The sequence below is a fragment of the Oncorhynchus tshawytscha genome, linkage group LG04 (assembly GCF_018296145.1).
Source record: "Oncorhynchus tshawytscha isolate Ot180627B linkage group LG04, Otsh_v2.0, whole genome shotgun sequence".
NCBI classification, from domain to species: domain Eukaryota; kingdom Metazoa; phylum Chordata; class Actinopteri; order Salmoniformes; family Salmonidae; genus Oncorhynchus; species Oncorhynchus tshawytscha.
Window position 1 is genome coordinate 31,146,781 of NC_056432.1, and position 19,825 is coordinate 31,166,605.

Below are 19,825 nucleotides of genomic sequence, written 5' to 3' on the forward strand. Positions count from 1 at the left end.
TTACACTTTGGCTAGTGTATCAATACACCCAGTCACGACAAAGATACAGGTGTCATTCAACACAGTTGCCGGAGAGGAAGGAAAGCACGCAGGGATTTCACCATGAGGCAATGGTGACTTTAAAACAGTTACGGAGTTTAATGGCTGTGAAATGAGAATACTGAAGCTAGATGAACAACATTGTAATTTAGGTTAGTATTGTGGAGGAACTATAGTTTAAAGTAGGAAGCCTGTATAGAATAAAAAAAGATTCCAAAACATGCATCCTGTTTGCAATAAGGCACTAAAGTAAAACTGCAAGAAATGTGGCAAAGAAATTAACTTTATGTCCTGAACACAAAGCATTTGGGGCAAATACAACTCATAACATCAGAGTACCACTTAATATTTTCAAGTATGGTGGTGGCTGCATCATGTTATGGGTATGCTGGTCATCAGCAAGTACTGGGGAGTTTTTATTTTAGGATAAAAGAAACGGAATAGAGCTAAGCACAGGCAATATCCTAGAGGAAAACCTGGTTCAGTTGGCTTTCCAACAGACACTGGGAGACAAATTCACCTTTTCAGCAAAACAAGAACCTAAAATACAAAACCTAATACACTGGAGTTGCTTATCAAGACAACATTGAAATGTTCCTGAGTGGTCTAGTTAGTTTGGACTTAAATTGGCTTGAAAATCTATGGCAAGAATTGAAAATGGCTGTCAAGAAATGATCAGCAACCAACATGACATTTCCTGAATCTATTTAAAAAATATATATATATTTTTTTAAAAATGGGCAAATATTGTACTATCCAGGTGTGCACAGCTCTTAGAGACTTACAGCTGTAATCGCTGCCAAAGATGAATCGAACATGTATTGACTCAGGGTGTGAATACTTACGTACATTTTATATTTTTGTAGCTCATTTTCAATACATTTGCAAAAATATCTAAAACATGTCTTCACTTTGTCATTATGGGGTATTGTGAATTGATGGGGGAGAAAGTTTTGAAGTCAGGCTGTAACATAACACAATGTGGAATAAGTCAAAGGGTATGAATACTTCCTGAAGGCTCTGTAGATAGAAACACGCACTGTCAGAGCTCCAGTCTGTTTCCACAGAGCAACATTTTAGGTTACATGCCAAGCTGTCTCAACACATAAAGCAGGTGGTGCACATTCTCCTCTCTCCTCTCCTTTTATCCCTCCAATCCCTTCTGTGTCTCGGTCTGTCTCACCTGAGTTGAGATGACAGTCTTGGATCTGGAACTGAGACTCGTTGTCGTTAGGAATGTCTTTCCATGTGGCCAGGAACACCTGTCGCTCTGGGGAGAGATACAAAGAAGAATTAAGATGGTGGGAAGGAATGAGAAACAGAGGAAAAAAAGAAAGTAGGGAGAGAGAGAGAGAAATGAGGGAGACAGGACGAAAAAGCAAACAGAAATAAGAAACAAATGAACGGTAAACAGTTCGTTGTTGTGCTGAACATCGCCGGTCCTGCTGTGCTTTTAGGATCCGGCACATTAGCTCCCAGCCTCCAGCAGCGTTCCTACTGCTTTCCCCATCTGGAGCCTCCACAGGGGGACAAACACCACCACATTCCCCCAGATTGAATCAACCAGAATAGGATGACAACAGGGTAAATTGGAACCAACGTCACAGATGTGTGATCTGAGAGCAAATGCATGGCTAGATAGTTCCATGTTCAGAAAACACACACACAAAAGGCTTTCCTGAGATTGACGTAATAGTCAAGGGCTGGCGTCGGCCTGGTTTGAAGCTATGGAAAAGGAGACCGCAAAACCATGATTCACTGAGTAGTCTATTCAGGTACACTCACCCATCTTTCCATCTTCCACAAACAGCATGCTGATGGGGTATTGGCAGCTGAAGTAGAAGACGTCAATGTTGTTCTTCACAGCCACCTGTTAGAGTGATTACATAGAGGGGGGAGGGTAAGAGATGAAGGGGCAATCAATGACTCATTGTTTTCAAGTAGTCTGAAAGGATAAACACTGCAGGGCATGCGAGGGGTTATTGAACAAGAGATGTTATTGTCCTGTGGATATGACACACACGATAGCATACGCTGCACTCCATAATCTACTACACAAGGAGATGCTCTCTCCCTCCCTTTCTCGATATGTCAGGCCTGTTTAAGGCAACATCTCTTATTCCTCCCTCAGCTCCATCCCTTCTGTCATCTCTGATAACTAGAGAATAAAGATACCATGCTACAAATTATTGTATTTGTCCTTAGACCAGATGATGCTTAAAAAGGCAATTTGACTACATCGTCATTGAAACCTAACATAGAATGCATCCCAAATGGCACCCTATTCCCTTTATAGTGCAATAACATTGACCAGGGCCCATAGGGGCACCATAGAGGGAATAGGGTGCGATTTGAGACGCAGACACAGTATACTCTAAGAACTTTGTGGAGCGGTCACCGTATCGATCGGACTGCTCTATAGAAGAGTGATGAGGACAAGGAGGTTGAGTTAAGCCTGCAGGGTGGAGGGGGGTGACAAGAGAAATTCTCTGAATAATTTATGAGGGAATATTGGTGCTCTGTTGACGCAGTGCCTGCCTGCCTGCCAGGCTGTCTGTACTGCAGTGGGGGTACACTGTATCCCTGGGTCTCCCTACGTCTCTCTCTAACCTTCACACAACTTCTGGATCATAGAAGTACATTGACTAATGGAAACGCATCACTGCTGCTAAACTATGTGTTTGTAGCCTACAGTACCATCATACAGGTCTTGGGCCTGTATGGAACAAATAGTTAAGTAGTGATGAGTACAGCATTTCCATCAGGTAAAGTGAGAAAGTGACTGTTGGCTAAATAACTGTCAGCAGTGGTGTAAAGTTCTTAAGTAAAAAATACTTTAAAGTACTACTTACTTTACGATTGATATTTTTGACAACTTTTACTTTACATTTCCCCTTACCCCCAGAAGTACTCGTTACCTTTTGAATGCTTAGCAGGACAGGAAAATGGTTCAATTCACGCACTTATCAAGAGAACATCCCTGGTCATCCCTACTGCCTCTGATCTGGTGGACTCACTGAACACGAATGCTTCGTCTGTAAATTATGAGCTTTGGAGTGTCCTGGCTATCCGCAAATAAAATAAAAACAAGAATTGTGCCGTCTGGTTTGCTAAATATAAGGAATTTGAAATGATTTATTATTTTACATTTACTTGAGTATATATATTTTTTATTTCACCGTTATTTAACCAGCTAGACCAGTTGAGAGCAAGTTCTCATTTACAACTGCGACCTGGCCAAGATAAAGCAAAGCAGTGCAACAAAAACAAGAATTAAACAAAACGTACAGTCAAAAACACAATAGAAAAAAAATCTATGTACAGTGTGTGCAAATGTAGAAGAGTAGGGAGGTAGGCCATAGAGGCTAAATAATTACAATTTAGCATTAACACTGGAGTGATAGATGTGCAGATGATGATGTGCAAGTAGAGACACTGGGTGCAAAAGAGCAAGAGGGTAAGTAATATGAAGATGACGTGGTTGGGTGTGTTATTTACAGATTAACTGTTGATGCTTAAAGTTAGAGGGAGATATAAGACTCCAGCTTCAGCGATTTGTTCCAGTCATTGGCAGCAGAGAACTGGAAGGAAAAGAGGCCAAATGAAGTGTTGGCTTTGGGGATGACCAGTGAAATATACCTGCTGGAGCGCGTGCTATGGGTGGGTGTTGCTATAGACAACACAAATATGTAGTGAGGGCCAGCCAACGAGAGCATACAGGTCGCAGTGGTGGGTAGTATATGGGGCTTTGGTGACAAAACGGATGGCACTGTGATAGACTACATCCAATTTGCTGAGTAGAGTGTTGGAGGCTATTTTGTAAATGACATCGCCAAAGTCAAGGATCGGTAGGATAGTCAGTTTTAAGAGGGTATGTTTGGCAGCATGAGTGAAGGATGCTTTGTTGTGAAATAGGAAGCCGATTCTAGATTTATTTTTGGATTGGAGATGCTTAATGTGAGTCTGGAAGGAGAGTTTACAGTCTAACCAGACACCTAGGTATTTGAAGTTGCCCACATATTCTAGGTTAGAACCATCCAGAGTAGTGATGCTAGACGGGCGGGCGGGTAGCGATCTGTCAAAAAGCATGCGTTTAGTTTCACTTGCATTTAAGAGCAGTTGGAGGCCACGGAAGCTCGTTTGGAGGTTTGTTAGCACAGTGTCCAAAGAAGGGCCAGAAGTATACAGAATGGTGTCATCTGCGTAGAGGTGGATCAGAGAGGGTCACCAGCAGTAAGAGCGACATCATTGATATATACAGAGAAAAGAGTCGGCCTGAGAATTGAACCCCGTGGCAGCCCCATAGAGACTGCCAGAGGCCCGGACAACAGGCCCTCCGATTTGACACACTGAACTATCTGAGAAGTAGTTGGTGAACCAGACGAGGCAGTCATTTGAAAAGGCAAGGCTATTAAGTCTGCCGATAACAATGCAGTGATTGACAGAGTCGAAAGCCTTGGCCAGGTTGATGAAGACAGGTGCACAGTATTGTCTTTTATCGATGGCGGTTATATCGTTTAGGACCTTGAGCGTGGCTGAGATGCACCAATGACCAGCTCGGAAACCAGAGGGCATAGTGGAGAAGGTACGGTGGGATTCAAAATTGTCGGTGATCTGTTTGTTAACTTGGCTTTCAAAGATTTTAGAAAAGGCAGGGCAGGATGGATATAGATCTATAACAGTTAGGGTCTAGAGTGTCTCCCCCTTTGAAGAGGGGGATGACCGCGGCAGCTTTCCAATCTTTGGGATTTCAGACAATACGAGAGAGAGGATAGATAGGCTAGTAAATAGGAGTTGCAACAATTTCAGCAAATAATTTTAGAAAGAGAGGGTCTAGATTGTCCAGCCCAGCTGATTTGAAGGGATCCAGATTTTGCAGCTCTTTCAGAACGTCAGCTGTCTGGATTTGGGTGAAGGAGAGGTGGGGGGGTGGGTAAGTTGCTGCAGGGGGTGCTGAAATGTTGGCCGGGGTAGGGGAAGCCAGGTGGACAGCATGGCCAGCCGTAGAAAAATGCTTATTTAAATCGATTATTGTAGATTTATTGGTGGTGAGTGTTTCCTACCCTCAGTGCAGTGGGCAGCTGGGAGGAGGTGCTCTTATTCTCCATGGACAGTGTCCCAAAATGTTTTGGAATTTCTTTTTGAAAAAGCTAGCCTTAGCTTTCCTAACTGACTGAGTATATTGGTTCCTGACTTCCCTGACAAGTTGCATATCGCGGGGCTATTCGATGCTAATGCAGAACGCCATTGTATGTTTTTGTGCTGGTCAAGGGCAGTCAAGTCTGGGGCTATATCTGTTCTTAGTTCTACATTTTTTGAAAGGGGCATGGTTATTTAAGATAGTGAGGAAAGCACTTTTGAAGAGCAACCAGGCATCCTCTACTGACGGGATGCGGTCAATATCCTTCCAGGATACCCAGGCCAGGTCGATTAGAAAGGCCTGCTCGCTGAAGTGTTTTAGGGAGCGTTTGACAGTGATGAGGTGTGGTTGTTTGACCGCGGACCCATTACGCACGCAGGCGCTGAGGCAGTGATCGCTGAGATCCTGGTTGAAGACAGCAGAGGTGTATTATAGGGCAAATTGGTCAGGATGATATCTAAGAGTGTGCCCATGCTTACGGATTAAGGGTTATACCTGGTAGGTTCCCTTGATAATTTGTGTGAGATTGAGGGCAACTAGCTTAGATTGTAGGACGGCTGGGGTGTTAAGCATGTCCCAGTTAGGTCACCTAACAGTACGAACTCTGAAGATTCACATATGGTGTCCAGGGCACAGCTGGGGGCTGAAGGGGGTCTATAACAAGCGGCAACGGTGAGACTTGTTTCTGGAAAGGTGGATTTTTAAAAGTAGAAGCTAGAATTGTTTGGGCACAGACCTGGATAGTATGACAGAACTCTGCAGGCTAACTCCGCCCCCTTTGGCAGTTCTTTCTTGTCGGAAAATGTTATAGTTAGGGATGGAAAGTTCAGGATTTTTGGTGGCTTTCCTAAGCCAGGATTCAGACACGGCTAGGACATCCGGGTTGGCGGAGTGTGCTAAAGCAGTGAATAAAACAAACAAACTTAGGGAGGAGGCTTCTAATGTTAACATGCATGAAACCAAAGCTTTTACGGTTACAGAAGTCAACAAATGAGCGCCTGGGGAATGGGAGTGATGCTGGGGGCTGCAGGGCCTGGATTACCTCTACATCACCAGAGGAGGAGTAGGATAAGGGTACGGCTAAAGGCTATAAGAACTGGTCTAGTGCGTTCAGAACAGATTAAAAGGAGCAGATTTCTGGGTGCGGAAGAATAGATTCAAGGCATAATGTACAGACAAGGGTATGGTAGGATGCGAGTACAGTGGAGAAAAACCTAGGCATTGAGTGACGATGAGAGAGGTTCTGTCTCTAGAGGCACCATTTAAGCCAGGTGAGGTCACTGCATGTTTTTTTAATTTGACCTTTATTTAACTAGGTAAGTCAGTTAAGAACAAATTCTTATTTTCAACGACGGCCTAGGAACAGTGGGTTAACTGCCTGTTCAGGGACAGAACGACAGATTTGTACCTTGTCAGCTCGGGGGTTTGAACTTGCAACCTTCCGGTTACTAGTCCAACGCTCTAACCACTAGGCTACCCTGTGGGGGGGTGGAACAAAAGGGCTAGCTAAGGCATATTGAGCAGGGCTGGTGGCTCTACAGTAAAATAAGACAAATATCACTAACCAAAACCGCAATAGACAAGGAATATTGACATTAGGGAGATGTATGTGTAGCCGAGTGATCATAGGGTCCAGTGTGTAGCTAGGTGAGCTGGAGACGGCGATTCAGACTGCTAGAAGGCCGGGGATAGCAGGCTAGCAAATGGGCCTCAGGGGGACATCGCGACGGAAGAGCCTGTTGAAACCCCCCTCGGACGGTTACGTCGGCAGACCAGTCATGGTGGATCGGCGGGGCTCTGTGTCGGCAGTAAAGGGTCCAGGCCAATTGGCAAAAGAGGTATTGAAGCCCAGGAATTGTCTGATGGATCCCTTCGTCTAGCTGGGAGATGGGCCTAGCTCGAGGCTAGCTCCAGGCTAACTTTAGACGTTAGCCAGGAGTAGCCACTCGGATAGCAGCTAGCTAGCTGCGATGATCCGGTGTAAAGATTCAGAGCTTGCGGTAGGAATCCGGACATGTGGTAGAGAAAAAGCAGTCTGCTATGCTCTGTGTGGATATCACGCTGTGCAGACTGGCAGGAATTGACCGGGTTGAGGATGGCTGATGTCCGAGTTAACGGTGATGACCGCTTACAGTGACTACTAGCTAGTTAGCTGGCTAGCTTCTGATTGGGGTTCCGTTATTGTTTGTTATTTGAGCAATAACAATAAAGTTAACTTAAAACCCAATACTTTTACTCAAGTAGAATTTTGCTGGGTGAATCATTTTTACTAGAGTAAATTTCTTTGAACGCGTCTTCACTTTTACTCAAGTATGAAAACTGGGTACTTTTTCCACCACTGACTCCTCCTCCTGTAGGAATACAGCTGGCTGGGAGAAGGAGTGCTGGGGTCAGGGGAAACAGAGCAGAGCTGTGGTGTAGACTAGAGCAGCACAGTGAGAGGTGACCGCTAATGACCATCCCCACCTCTCATCTCTCCTGGAACCTGTTATTTTCTCTTACCAGCTGCACAATGTTCCATCCCCCCCAAGTCAGATGACTGCTCTGATCTAGAGGCCCAGTCTCTCTCAGTTCTGTTTCTCAACCAATAACTAAAGTTCCAGAGGCTCTCTCATGTCATATTTCATCCTGTTTCTATAGCGAAGGAATTTAAATAACAACCTGACAGTACTTGAACATGATTTGAGGTGAAGCCAAGACAATGAGGCTGAACAAATTCAACTGGGGGCTGTGTTATCATTAACAAAGCATATGTAAAAGGCCAAAGCTGCCAACCCATGTAGTAACAATTATGTCAACCTGACAGTTAAAACAAGCATGTGTCTGCAGTAGGGTTGATTCTTTTCCCTGTATTTTACAAATGTTCCATCCAGAGAATAAAATCCCCTTTCTCCCGGGTAAACAGGTATTGCCCACCAAAACCGGAAGTGTCATTCTGAAGCATATAAATGTCTGGATTTGATTACAGCTTTGATCAGCATGAAAATTCAAGTCTGATGCTAGCTGAGCCTTATGAGACATACATTAAAAGACATTTTATGAGCCCAAGCCCAAATGATTGTGCCGTTATCCAATACGTAGCCTACCACACAGCCTATGCAGGACAGAAAAACATAAAAGCCCATAGATGTAGCCACGCGCTCTTGGATAAATAAGTCAAACAATTTCCAGTAGGCTAATCTTGGACTGTAGACTGCATTACTGTACTGTATTATATGGACTAGAATTACACACCTTGTTCAAAATCAAGAAGCTGGGGGAGAACGTGATGCTGGTCCAGGACATGCGGCCTACAAAGTTACAATTATAGGCTAGTGAATGCGATTTGAATTTGACATTTTTATCATTCGTAGGCTGACGCATATATAGGCCTACCTTTCATATATATTTCCTCTGTTGTGCGACGTACGTATTATAGCCTACCTCCTCTTTCCCTCTGTTGCTTCCTTCATTTCTTTCAACAATTAAATGTATAAGTTCCATTGTCCTTATAGTCATCATTGTAATGACATGCTTGAATAATATAGGAGTAGAATAAGATGCAGCGGGGTATCACTTCTCTTCATGAACATTGAATGGTTATATGGGTCTGAATTAGGGCTGACCCCATTTAGTCGACTGGTGGATAGGCTTTTGGGTGACAGATTTCAGTTGAGCAGTAGCAAAAATGTTTTCAATAAAAAGGTGTAGGAGACACCTGTATGATTCGCACCTGTCTGAGTCGACTGATCCATTGTGGAGGTGGAGGAGATGGCACAGTCCATCAGACTGACAATTGCTACTGAAATGGTATATGGTTATATTATGTAAGAACAATGGTGCAACACAAATAAAAAAAAAAACATTATTTTGCATTGGATAGTGGTTGGTTGCTGTGCGCGGTTCTGTAACATCAGTGAGCTGTTGAATTGATGCATTTTCCTGAGCCAGTGATTCCCAAAGTTTTAAGAGTCCCGTACCCCTTCAAACATTCAACCTCCAGCTGCGTACCCCCTCTAGCACCAGGGTCAGTGCACTATCAAATGTAGTTTTTTCCCCATCATTGTAAGCCCCCCCCACGCACAATACATGTATTAAACATAAGAATGAGTGTGAGTTGTCACAACCCAGCCCGTGGGAAGTGACAAAGAGCTTTTATAGGACCAGGGCACAAATAATAATAATCAATAATGTTGCTCTTTATTTAGCCATCTTCCATTTAAAACCTTATTTGTTCATCAGAAATTGTGAATAACTCACCACAGGTTAATGAAAAAGGGTGTGCTTGAAAGGATGCACATATCTCTGCAATGTTGTGTTGTTTTGGAGAGAGTCTCAGTCTTAAATCATTTTCCACACAGTCTGTTCCTCTTAGTTTTCATGCTAGCGAGGGCTGAGAATCCACTCTCACATAGGTACGTGGTTGCAAAGGTCATCGGTGTCTTAACAGCACGATTTGCCAAGGGAAGAAACTCGGAGTGCAGCCCTATCCAGAAATCTGGCAGTGGCTTCTGATTCAATTTTATTTTCACAGAACCGCTTGTTGCAATTTCAATGAGGCTCTCTTGTTCAGATATTGGTAAGAGGACTGGAGGCAGGGCATGAAAGGGATAACAAAACCAGTTTGTGTCGTCCGTTTCGGGAAAGTACCTGCGTACCCAGCTCACTCAGGTGCTTCGCTATATCACATTTGACATTGTCTGTAAGCTTGAGTTCATTTGTACACACAAAATCAGACAATGATGGAAAGACGTGGTTGTCCTTGTTAACGCAGACAGAAAAGAGCTCCAACTTCCTAATCCTAGGCTCAATTTTGTCCTGCACATTGAATATAGTTGCGGAGAGCCCCTGTAATCCTAGATCGTTGCGGAGAGTCCCTGTAATCAGATCATTCAGGAGAAAAAACATATCACCCAGATAGGCCAGTTGTGTGAGAAACTCGTCAGACCGCTTGCATGATGACAAGTGCAAATTATGGTCAGTAAAGAAAACTAAGCTCGTCTCAGAATTTTAAAAGAAACGTGTCAATACTTTACCCCTTGATAACCAGCACAACATACAGAAGTATGTTGTAAAAGCGTAACAAAGCGCTGCCCATATCATTGCATAGTGCAGAAAATACACAAGAGTTCAGGGGCCCTGCTTTAAAACAAAGTTAACCATTTTCACTGTAGTGTCCAAAACGTCTTTCAAGCTGACACGGATTTCCTTGGCAACAAGAGCCTCTCGGTGGATGCTGCAGCGTACCCAAATGGCGTCAGAAGCAACTGCTTGCACTATGTCTCCCGGTCATGGCTTTTGTGCCATCAGTACAGATACCAACACATCTTGACCACCAAAGTCCATTTGGTCACAAAGCTGTCCAGTACTTAAAAAAGATCCTCTCCTGTTGTCCTGGTTTCCAGTGGTTTGCAGAAGAGGTCTTCCTTAATTGATCCCCCATAAACGTAACGGACATATACCAGGAGCTGTGCCAGGCCCGCCACGTCTGTTGACTCATCCAGCTGTAACGCATATAATTCACTGGCTTGTATGCGAAGCAGTAATTGTTTCAAAACATCAACTGCCATGTCAATGATGTGTGAAACAGTGTTGTTTGATGGAGGTATTGTCTGTATAGCTTTTCGGGGCCTTTTCCCCCAGCATTGTCCCAGCCATATCTACAGCAGCAGGAAGAATTGTGTCCTCCACAATAGTATGGGGCTTGCCTGTTCTTAGCCACTCGGTAGCTCTCCATATAAGACGCTTCCAGCCCCTTAATGGTATCTGTTGCTTTTATACATGTCTTACTACTAAAAGGTTGCCTATATTCTCACTCAAAAAACTCCCATGGCTTATTTTTTAAATTGTCATGTCCCATTTCTAAATGTCTGCACAAGAGTGAAGGTTTCTCACGAGAGAGTAACGGTTAATGTGATTGGATGTTAATTATTGGACTAGGCTACCTGTATTTGACATTGTGTTGTTATTTCACTGAACACTAGCTGGTTTAATTGTATTTTTGGCAGTGAAACGAGGCTACTCAGGCGAGACAAAACTCACCCAAATGTACAGTTGAAGTCGGAAGTTTACATACACTTAGGTTGAAGTCATTAAAACTTGTTTTTCAACCACTCAACAAATTTCTTGTTAACAAACAATAGTTTTGGCAAGTCTGTTAGGACATCTACTTTGTGCATGACACAAGTCATTCCTCCAACAATTCTTTACAGACAGATTATTTCACTTAATCACAATTCCAGTGGGTCAGAAGTTTACATACACTAAGTTGACTGTGCCTTTAAACAGCTTGGAAAATTCAAGAAAGGCTTAGTAAAGCAGCCTTGCATAACCACCATCGAGCAGAGCAGTAGGCCTAAGAGAGCATACGGTTTAGTCTTAATACCGTAACTTACCTAGGTCTATATTTCAATACTTATATAGGCTACTGTCTCAATCATTTATTTGTTAATGTCATCATACAGCATAGGAGTCATTCATGATTTGAAATGCAATCAAGCAAACAATAAATAGGCCTAAACAGTTCCATTCCTGAAATTGCAATCACAAATTAATGTGACTGGTTTTTAGTCTTTGCTGTAATAAAGGCTTTAGGAAAAGAAACAGACTCTCTGGTACACTTATAATTGTTGTTTGCATTGTTCCAAAATGGTCAGAAAACCAGAAGTTTAGGGTCACTTAGAAATGTTTTTGAAAGAAAAGGACATTTTTCATCCATTAAAGTAACATCAAGTTGATCAGAAATACAGCGTAGACATTGTTAATGTTGTCAATGACTATTGTAGCTGGAAACAGCTGAATTTTTATTGAATATCTACATAGGAGTACAGAGGCCCAATATCAGCAATCATCACTCCTGTTTTCCAATGGCATGTTGTGTTAGCTAATCCAAGTTTATAATTTTAAAAGGCTACTTGATCATTAGAAAACCCTTTTGCAATTATGTTAGCACAGCTGAAAACTGTTGTCCTGATTAAAGAAGCAATAAAACTGGCCTCCTTTAGACTAGTTGAGTATCTGGAGCATCAGCATTTGTAGGTTCGATTACAGGCTCAAAATGGCCAGAAACAAAGAACTTTCTTCTGAAACTTGTCAGTCTATTCTTGTTCTGAGAAATTAAGGCTATTCCATGTGAGAAATTGGCAAGAAACTGAAGATCTCGTACAACGCTGTGTCCTACTCCATTCATAGAACAGAGCAAACGGGCTCTAACCAGAACAGAAAGAGTGGGAGGCCCCGGTGCACAACTGAGCAAGAGGACAAGTACATTAGTGTCTAGTTTGAGAAACAGACACATCACAAGTCCTCAACTGGCAGGTTAATTAAATAGTACCCGCAAAAAACACCAGTGTCAATGTCAACAGAGAAGAGGCGACTCCAGGATGCTGACCTTCAAGGCAGAGTTGCAAAGAAAAAGCCATATCATGAGTAGAGTGTTGACGTTGAGACTGGTGTTTTGCGGGTACTATTTAATAAAGATGCCAGTTGAGGACTTGTGTGGTGTCCATCTCTTTCTCTCGGAGGACCTGAGCCCTAGGACCATGCAACAGGATAACTTGGCCTGATGACTCCTTGCTGTCCCCAGTCCACCTGGTCGTGCAGTTTCAACTGTTTTGCCTGCAGCTATGGAACACTGACCTGTTCACCGGACGTGCTACCTTGTCCCGGAACTGCTGTGTACTCACGAACTCACTCTGAATGATCGGCTATGAAAAGCCAACTGACATTGACTCCTGAGGTGCTGACCTGTTGCACCCTCTACAACCACTGATTATTATTATTTGACCCTGCTGGTCATGTACTGTTATAATCTCCACCCGGCACAGCCAGAAAAGGACTGGCCACCCCTCTGAGCCTGGTTCCTCTCTAGATGCATTTCTAGGTTCCTGCCTTTCTAAGGAGTTTTTCCTAGCCACCGTGCTTCTACATTTGCCTTGCTTGCTGTTTGTGGTTTTAGGCTGGGTTTCTGTATAGCACTTTGTGACAGCAGCTGATGTAAAAATAGCTTTATAAATACAGTTGATTGATATTTCAGACTGGCCAATAAAAATAAAAGATTAAGATGGGCAAAAGAACACAGACTCTGGACAGAGGAAGATTGGAAAAAAGTGTTATGGACAGGCAAATCTAAGTTTGAGGTGTTCAGATCCCAAATAACATTCGTGAGACGCTGAAAAAAATGAAGATGCTGGAGGAGTGCTTGAAATCCTCTGTCAAGCATGGTGGAGGCAATGTGATGGTCTGGGGGTGCTTCGGTGGTGGTAAAGTGGGAGATTTGTACAGGGTAAAAGGGATCTTGAAGAAGGAAGGCTATCACTCCATTTTGCAACGCCATACCCTGTGGACAGCGCTTAATTGGAGCCAATTTCCTCCTACAACAGGACAATGACCCAAAGCACAGCTCCAAACTACGCAATAACTAATAACTATTTAGGGAAGAGCAGTCAGCTGGTATTCTGTCTATAATGGAATGGCCAGCACAGTCACCGGATCTCAACCCTATTGAGCTGTTGTGGGAGCAGCTTGACCGTATGGTACGTAAGAAGTGCCCATCAAGTCAATCCAACTTGTGGGAGGTGCTTCAGGAAGCATGGGGTGAAATCTCTTCAGATTACCTCAACAAATTGACAACTAGAATGCCAAAGGTCAGCAAGGCTGTAATTGCTGCAAATGGACGATTCTTGACGAAAGCAAAAGTTTGAAGGACAACTATTTCAATTAAAAAATCATTATTTATAACCTTGTCAACATCTCGACTATATTTCCTATTCATTTGGCAACTCACTTCATGTATGTTTTCATGGAAAACAATAACATTTCTAAGTGGCCCCAAACTTTTGAACGGTAGTGTATATTGTAATCTAACAGCACCTGTTTGGCACACATATGCACGTAGCGCTTGCTCCTTACATTCTTTTTCTTGATCTCCAGTATTTCCCACTAGTCAAATTTATTCCACACATCCAATTTCCCCTTTACCTCCTGAGGAACCAGTAAACATTCCCGTTTCGAGTTTGTCACATCCTCTGCATCCATTTGCTGTCACATGTGTTCAGAGTTTGTTATAACCTATTTAATAGATGTGACTATGATATGCTACAGGTCAGGCCCTATTGGTCACATGTATGCGATGCTTACGTGTCACGTAAAAACAGTAAGGGTTGAGGTAAATTCCTAAACAAATGAGGGATTTCAGTTAGAAATGGCTGTCATTATGTTGCAGCTTCAGAAACACAGACAGGGCAATACTGGCTGTTAGAACTGTTAAGGCTCCATGGATTGATGAGGAATTGAAAAACTGTATGGTTGAAAGAGATGAGGCAAAAGGAGTGGCTAATATGTCTGGCTGCACATCTGACTGGCTTACTTACTGCAAATTGAGAAATTAAACAAAAAGAAGAAACTTTATTATGAAGCCAAGATCAACAATATAAAGAATGATGGAAAAAAACTTGAGTACTTTAAATGAAATTATGGGCAGAAAGACAAATTCAACTCCATCTTTCATCGAATCAGATGGCTTATTCATCACAAAACTATTTGATGTTGCAAATTATTTTAATGATTGCCAGTGAAATAAAGTGGACAAACTTAGGCAGGATATGCCAACAATGAACAGTGAGCAATTGTATTCATGCATAAAAAAAAAACTCATCATGAAAGAAAAGCATTGCTGAGCTGACTACAGCTCAGCATTTAACACCATAGTACCCTCCAAACTCGTCATCAAGCTCGAGACCCTGGGTCTCGACCCCACCCTGTGCAACTGGGTACTGGACTTCCTGACGGGCCGCCCCCAGGTGGCGAGGGTAGGTAACAACATCTCCACCCCGCAGATCCTCAACACTGGGGCCCCACAACGGTGCGTTCTGAGCCCTCTCCTGTACTCCCTGTTCACCCACGACTGCGTGGCCACGCACGCCTCCAACTCAATCATCAAGTTTGCGGACGACACAACAGTGGTAGGCTTGATTACCAACAACGACGAGACGGCCTACTGGGAGGAGGTGAAGGCCCTCGGAGTGTGGTGTCAGGAAAATAACCTCACACTCAACGTCAACAAAACTAAGGAGATGATTGTGGACTTCAGGAAACAGCAGAGGGAACACCCCCCTATCCACATCGATGGAACAGTAGTGGAGAGGGTAGTAAGTGAAGTTCCTCGGCGTACACATCACAGACAAACTGAATTGGTCCACCCACACAGACAGCATCGTGAAGGCGCAGCAGCGCCTCTTCAACCTCATGAGGCTGAAGAAATTCAGCTTGTCACCAAAAGCACACAAACTTCTTCAGATGCACAATCGAGAGCATCCTGTCGGGCTGTATCACCGCCTGGTACGGCAACTGCTCCGCCCACAACCATAAGGCTCTCCAGAGGGTAGTGAGGTCTGCACAACGCATCACCGGGGGCAAACTACCTGCCCTCCAGGACACCTACACCACCCGATGTTACAGGAAGGCCATAAAGATCATCAAGGACAACAACCACCCGAGCCACTGCCTGTTCACCCCGCTATCGTCCAGAAGGCGAGGTCAGTACAGGTGCATCAAAGCTGGGACCGAGAGACTGAAAAACAGCTTCTATCTCAAGGCCATCAGACTGTTTAACAGCCACCACTAACATTGAGTGACTGCTGCCAACATACTGACTCAACTCCAGCCACTTCAATAATGGGAATTGATGGGAAATATATTACTAGCCACTTTAAACAATGCTACTTAATATAATGTTTACATACCCTACATTATTCATCTCATATGTATACGTATATACTGTACTCTATATCATCTACTGCATCTTTATGTAATACATGTATTACTAGCCACTTTAAACTATGCCACTTTGTTTACATACTCATCTCATATGTATATACTGTACTCGATACCATCTACTGCATCTTGCCTATGCTGCTCTGTACCATCACTCATTCATATATCTTTATGTACATATTCTTTATCCCCTTACACTGTGTATAAGACAGTAGTTTTGAAATTGTTAGTTAGATTACTTGTTGGTTATTACTGCATTGTCGGAACTAGAAGCACAAGCATTTCGCTACACTCGCATTAACATCTGCTAACCATGTGTATGTGACAAATAAAATTTGATTTGATTTGAGAAGACAGTGCATATCATTTAAGAGTGCCATTTCACATCATGCTTTTCATATAAATCATTTATTATAAATTTACCAGTTTCTTGCAGTTATTTATCCTGGGAAAAGGGAGTGGGTTTGGGCTGGATATCTCGGTAACACAGTTCCCACTATTCAACCCTAGTCTGAAGCAGCCTAGTCTCCTGAAACATCTTGTACAACTAAGGTTGTGGGAAAGTTACCTGCAGGTTGTTGAGAGGGTCCATCTTCATGACTGGCCCAACAGTGCTGAGGGGGAGGCTGACTTCAATGGTCTGGTTTGGGCCAAGAGGGGTGAGGACCTGGAGTGGGCCGGCAGGGGCCAGTCCAAAACTAGAGAGAGAAGAGTTCCAGTCAGAACTAGAAAAAAATTAAAATCACATTCACACCAGAGATGTTTCCTTATGACCGTCATATAGACATATAGACTTCCGCTCACCTGTTCCTGTTGAATTGGATGGCGAAGTCAGTCATGACGCTCATGGCCTTGTTGGTGAGGACCAGCTCCATCTGGATGACTCCAGCACGCCGGGCAAAGGTCCCAGAGATCTCCAGACCTTTAGCCTTCATGGCTGGGAGCCACACCTGAAGATAGAGGATACCATAAGAGGAACAGTTTGTATTAAACTACAGTTTGTATTAAATAATAATTCTACTTATTTGGCGGACACCATCAGGGCACTCAATGAAATATCACATTAACAGTAGAATCCGTATATCAGGTCAGAAAATCAACAGCATCAATCAAAGTACAATTTAAAATCAAAAGGACAACACGAAACAGGACAGGTAAAAATAAGGAAGGGTTGGGTAGAGGATCCAAACATGGTTAAGGGTAAGGTTTATGTTGGAGGGGACACAGTGATACTGGGAGAGCACAGAAGTAATGTAGGACAGAGTCAATCATAGACCATAGGTATCCTTGAAGAGGTGTGTTTTCAGGTTTTTTAATGAGATGGCTATCTGCATGTTGTAAGTATGGGGGAAGTGCATTCCAGAGCCTGGGTGCATATAGGCCTAGTAGTTACAGTGCATTCGGAAAGTATTCAGACCCCTTGACTTTTTCACACATTGTTACATTACAGCCTTATTCTAAAACGCCTTTAATTGTTTCCCCCCCCCCTCAATCTACACACAATAACCCATAATGACAAAGCAAAAACTGTTTTGAAATGTGTTTTTTTTTTAAACTGAAATATCAAATTTACATAAGTATTCAGACTTTTTACTCAGTACTTTGTTGTAGCACCTTAGACAACGATTACAGCCTTGAGTCTTCCTGGATATGACACTACAAGCTTGGCACACCTGTATTTGGGGAGTTTCCCCCATTCTTCTCTGCAGATGCTCTCAAGCTCTGTCAGGTTGGATGGGGAGCGTTGCTACACAGCTATTTTCAGGTCTCTCCAGAGATGTTTGATTGGGTTCAAGTCCGGGCCACTCAAAAGACATTCAGAGACCTGTCCCGAAGCCTCTCCTGTGTTGTCTTAGCTGTGTGCTCAGGGTCGTTGTCCTGTTGGAAGGTGAACCTTAACCTGCTCCAGAGCGATCCGGATCTCCGACTGGGGTGTTCATCAAGGATCTCGCTGTAGTTTACTCCGTTAATCTTTCCCTCGATCCTGACTAGTCTCCCAGTCCCTGCCACTGAAAAACATCCCCACAGCATGATGCTGCCACCACCATACTTCACTGCAGGGATTGGTGCCAGGTTTCCTCCAGAAGAGACAATTGGCATTCAGGACAAAGAGTTCAATCTTGATTTCATCAGACCAGAGAATCTAGTTTCTCATGGTCTGAGAGTCCTTTAGGTGCCTTTTGGCAAACTCCAAGCGGGCTGTCATGTACCTTTTACTGAAGAGTGGCTTCTGTCTGGTCACTCTACCATAAAGGCCTAATTGGTGGAGTGCTGCAGAGATGGGAGAACCTTCCAGAAGGACAACCATCTCCACAGAGGAACTCTGTAGATCTGTCAGTGACCATTGGGTTCTTGGTCACCTCCCTGACCAAGTCCCTTCTCCCCCTATTGCTCTATTTGCCCAGGTCGGCCAGCTCTAGGAAGATTCTTGGTGGTTCCAAACTTCTTCCATTTAAGAATGAAGGAGGCCACTGTCTTCTTGGGGACCTTCAATACTGACATTTTTTGGTACCCTTCCCCAGATCTTTGCCTCGACACAATCCTGTCTCGGAACTCTACGGACAATTATTCTGACATGCATTGTGAACTGTGAGACCTTATATAGACAGGTGTGTGCCTTTCCAAATCATGTCCAATCAATTGAATTTACCACAGGTGGACTATAATCAAGTTGTAGAAATGTAAAGGATGATCAATAGAAACGGGAGGCACCCGAGCTCAATTTCAAGTATCATAGCAAAAGGGTCTGAATACTTACATTTTTAATACAATTTATAAAAACCTGTTTTTGCTTTGCCATTATGGAGTACTGTGGGTAGATTGATGAGGGCATTTTTAAAAAAAATCCATTTTAGAATAAGGCTGTAACGTAACAAAATAGTATCAATACTATCATATAAGTGTACTACCATACTCTATAGACACTCACTGTCTTGGGTGGAATGTATGCTCCCATCGGCATGCCAACCCCCCCTCCGAGGTCAAAGAGGTCTCCAAGGCCGCCTCCCACAGGAGCGTTTAGAGAGGCTGGCATCACAGTGGGAGCTGCGCCAAAACCAGCTCCCATCTTTGGATGAGACACCATGTTAAAGAGCTGAACATCAAAAAATTGCACCAAAATATTATTTTTCCAAATTAAATGTTTAAAACAACCAGGCTTACCGCAGGACTCCCACCAATATCTCCTCCAAGCTGAGGGGAGAGGAGAGAGGAGTTCAGTTTAGACATTATTAGAATGTTACACCTTATTCCAGCAAGATGAGGGAGATGCTAGAGGAAAGACTGAGGGAGGGAGGTGGGTGTGTGATGAGGGGTTGCTAAGATAACCATGTTCCATGACATATGAAAAGCATGGTTTAAACTGGGGAAGGTGAGATGAGAGCATACAGAACAGTGTTCTATATCTATGATGAGAGCTACTGGAGGGTCATATGGAGGTGGAAGAGCGCAGGACGAGCATCATGTATTCAGGTTTTCATTCAGATATCTCAGAAACTGTAAATGCCAACTGTTTGCCAGCACAGTGGTCAGTTAGTTGGTTACACAGAGAAATCAGTATTGAAATACATCACTATCAAAAAATATTCAATTATGAAGAGATGAGTGCAAATGGAAACCAGAAATGAATAGGGCCTAAACATCTAGAGTAGCGTGTTAAAATCATAACAAGCTACAGCTAGCTACAGTAAGTAAGGGCTTTTGGAACAACAAACACAACAAGACCTACAAAAGGTCTCAGAGGCCTGAAATAAACTTAAAAAGGAACTAAAGAAACTTGTTGAGACGATAGGAAACATCTCTGATCTACTACAACAGACAGTGACACTGCAGCTAGAGATGGGGAAAGGTCACAGTACAGCACAGGGTACCATAAGGGGACTCCAGTCTAGTCTG

At 43.3% G+C, this 19,825-nt stretch overlaps 1 protein-coding gene across 5 annotated transcripts in view; it reads right to left on the reverse strand.

The window, feature by feature from the left end:
* Window positions 1-19,825, reverse strand: part of LOC112248510 (AP-1 complex subunit beta-1) — a 50,077-nt gene that overhangs the window by 14,166 nt on the left and 16,086 nt on the right. For all 5 annotated transcript variants that reach the window (XM_024417599.2, XM_024417601.2, XM_024417597.2 and 2 more), the window contains 6 exons: window positions 19,094-19,123; window positions 18,861-18,998; window positions 16,736-16,881; window positions 16,500-16,629; window positions 1,825-1,909; window positions 1,223-1,309 (listed from right to left, as the gene is read on the reverse strand). In XM_024417599.2, the coding sequence (XP_024273367.1) occupies window positions 1,223-1,309; window positions 1,825-1,909; window positions 16,500-16,629; window positions 16,736-16,881; window positions 18,861-18,998; window positions 19,094-19,123 (616 nt within the window). The remainder of the gene's footprint in view (window positions 1-1,222; window positions 1,310-1,824; window positions 1,910-16,499; window positions 16,630-16,735; window positions 16,882-18,860; window positions 18,999-19,093; window positions 19,124-19,825) is intronic.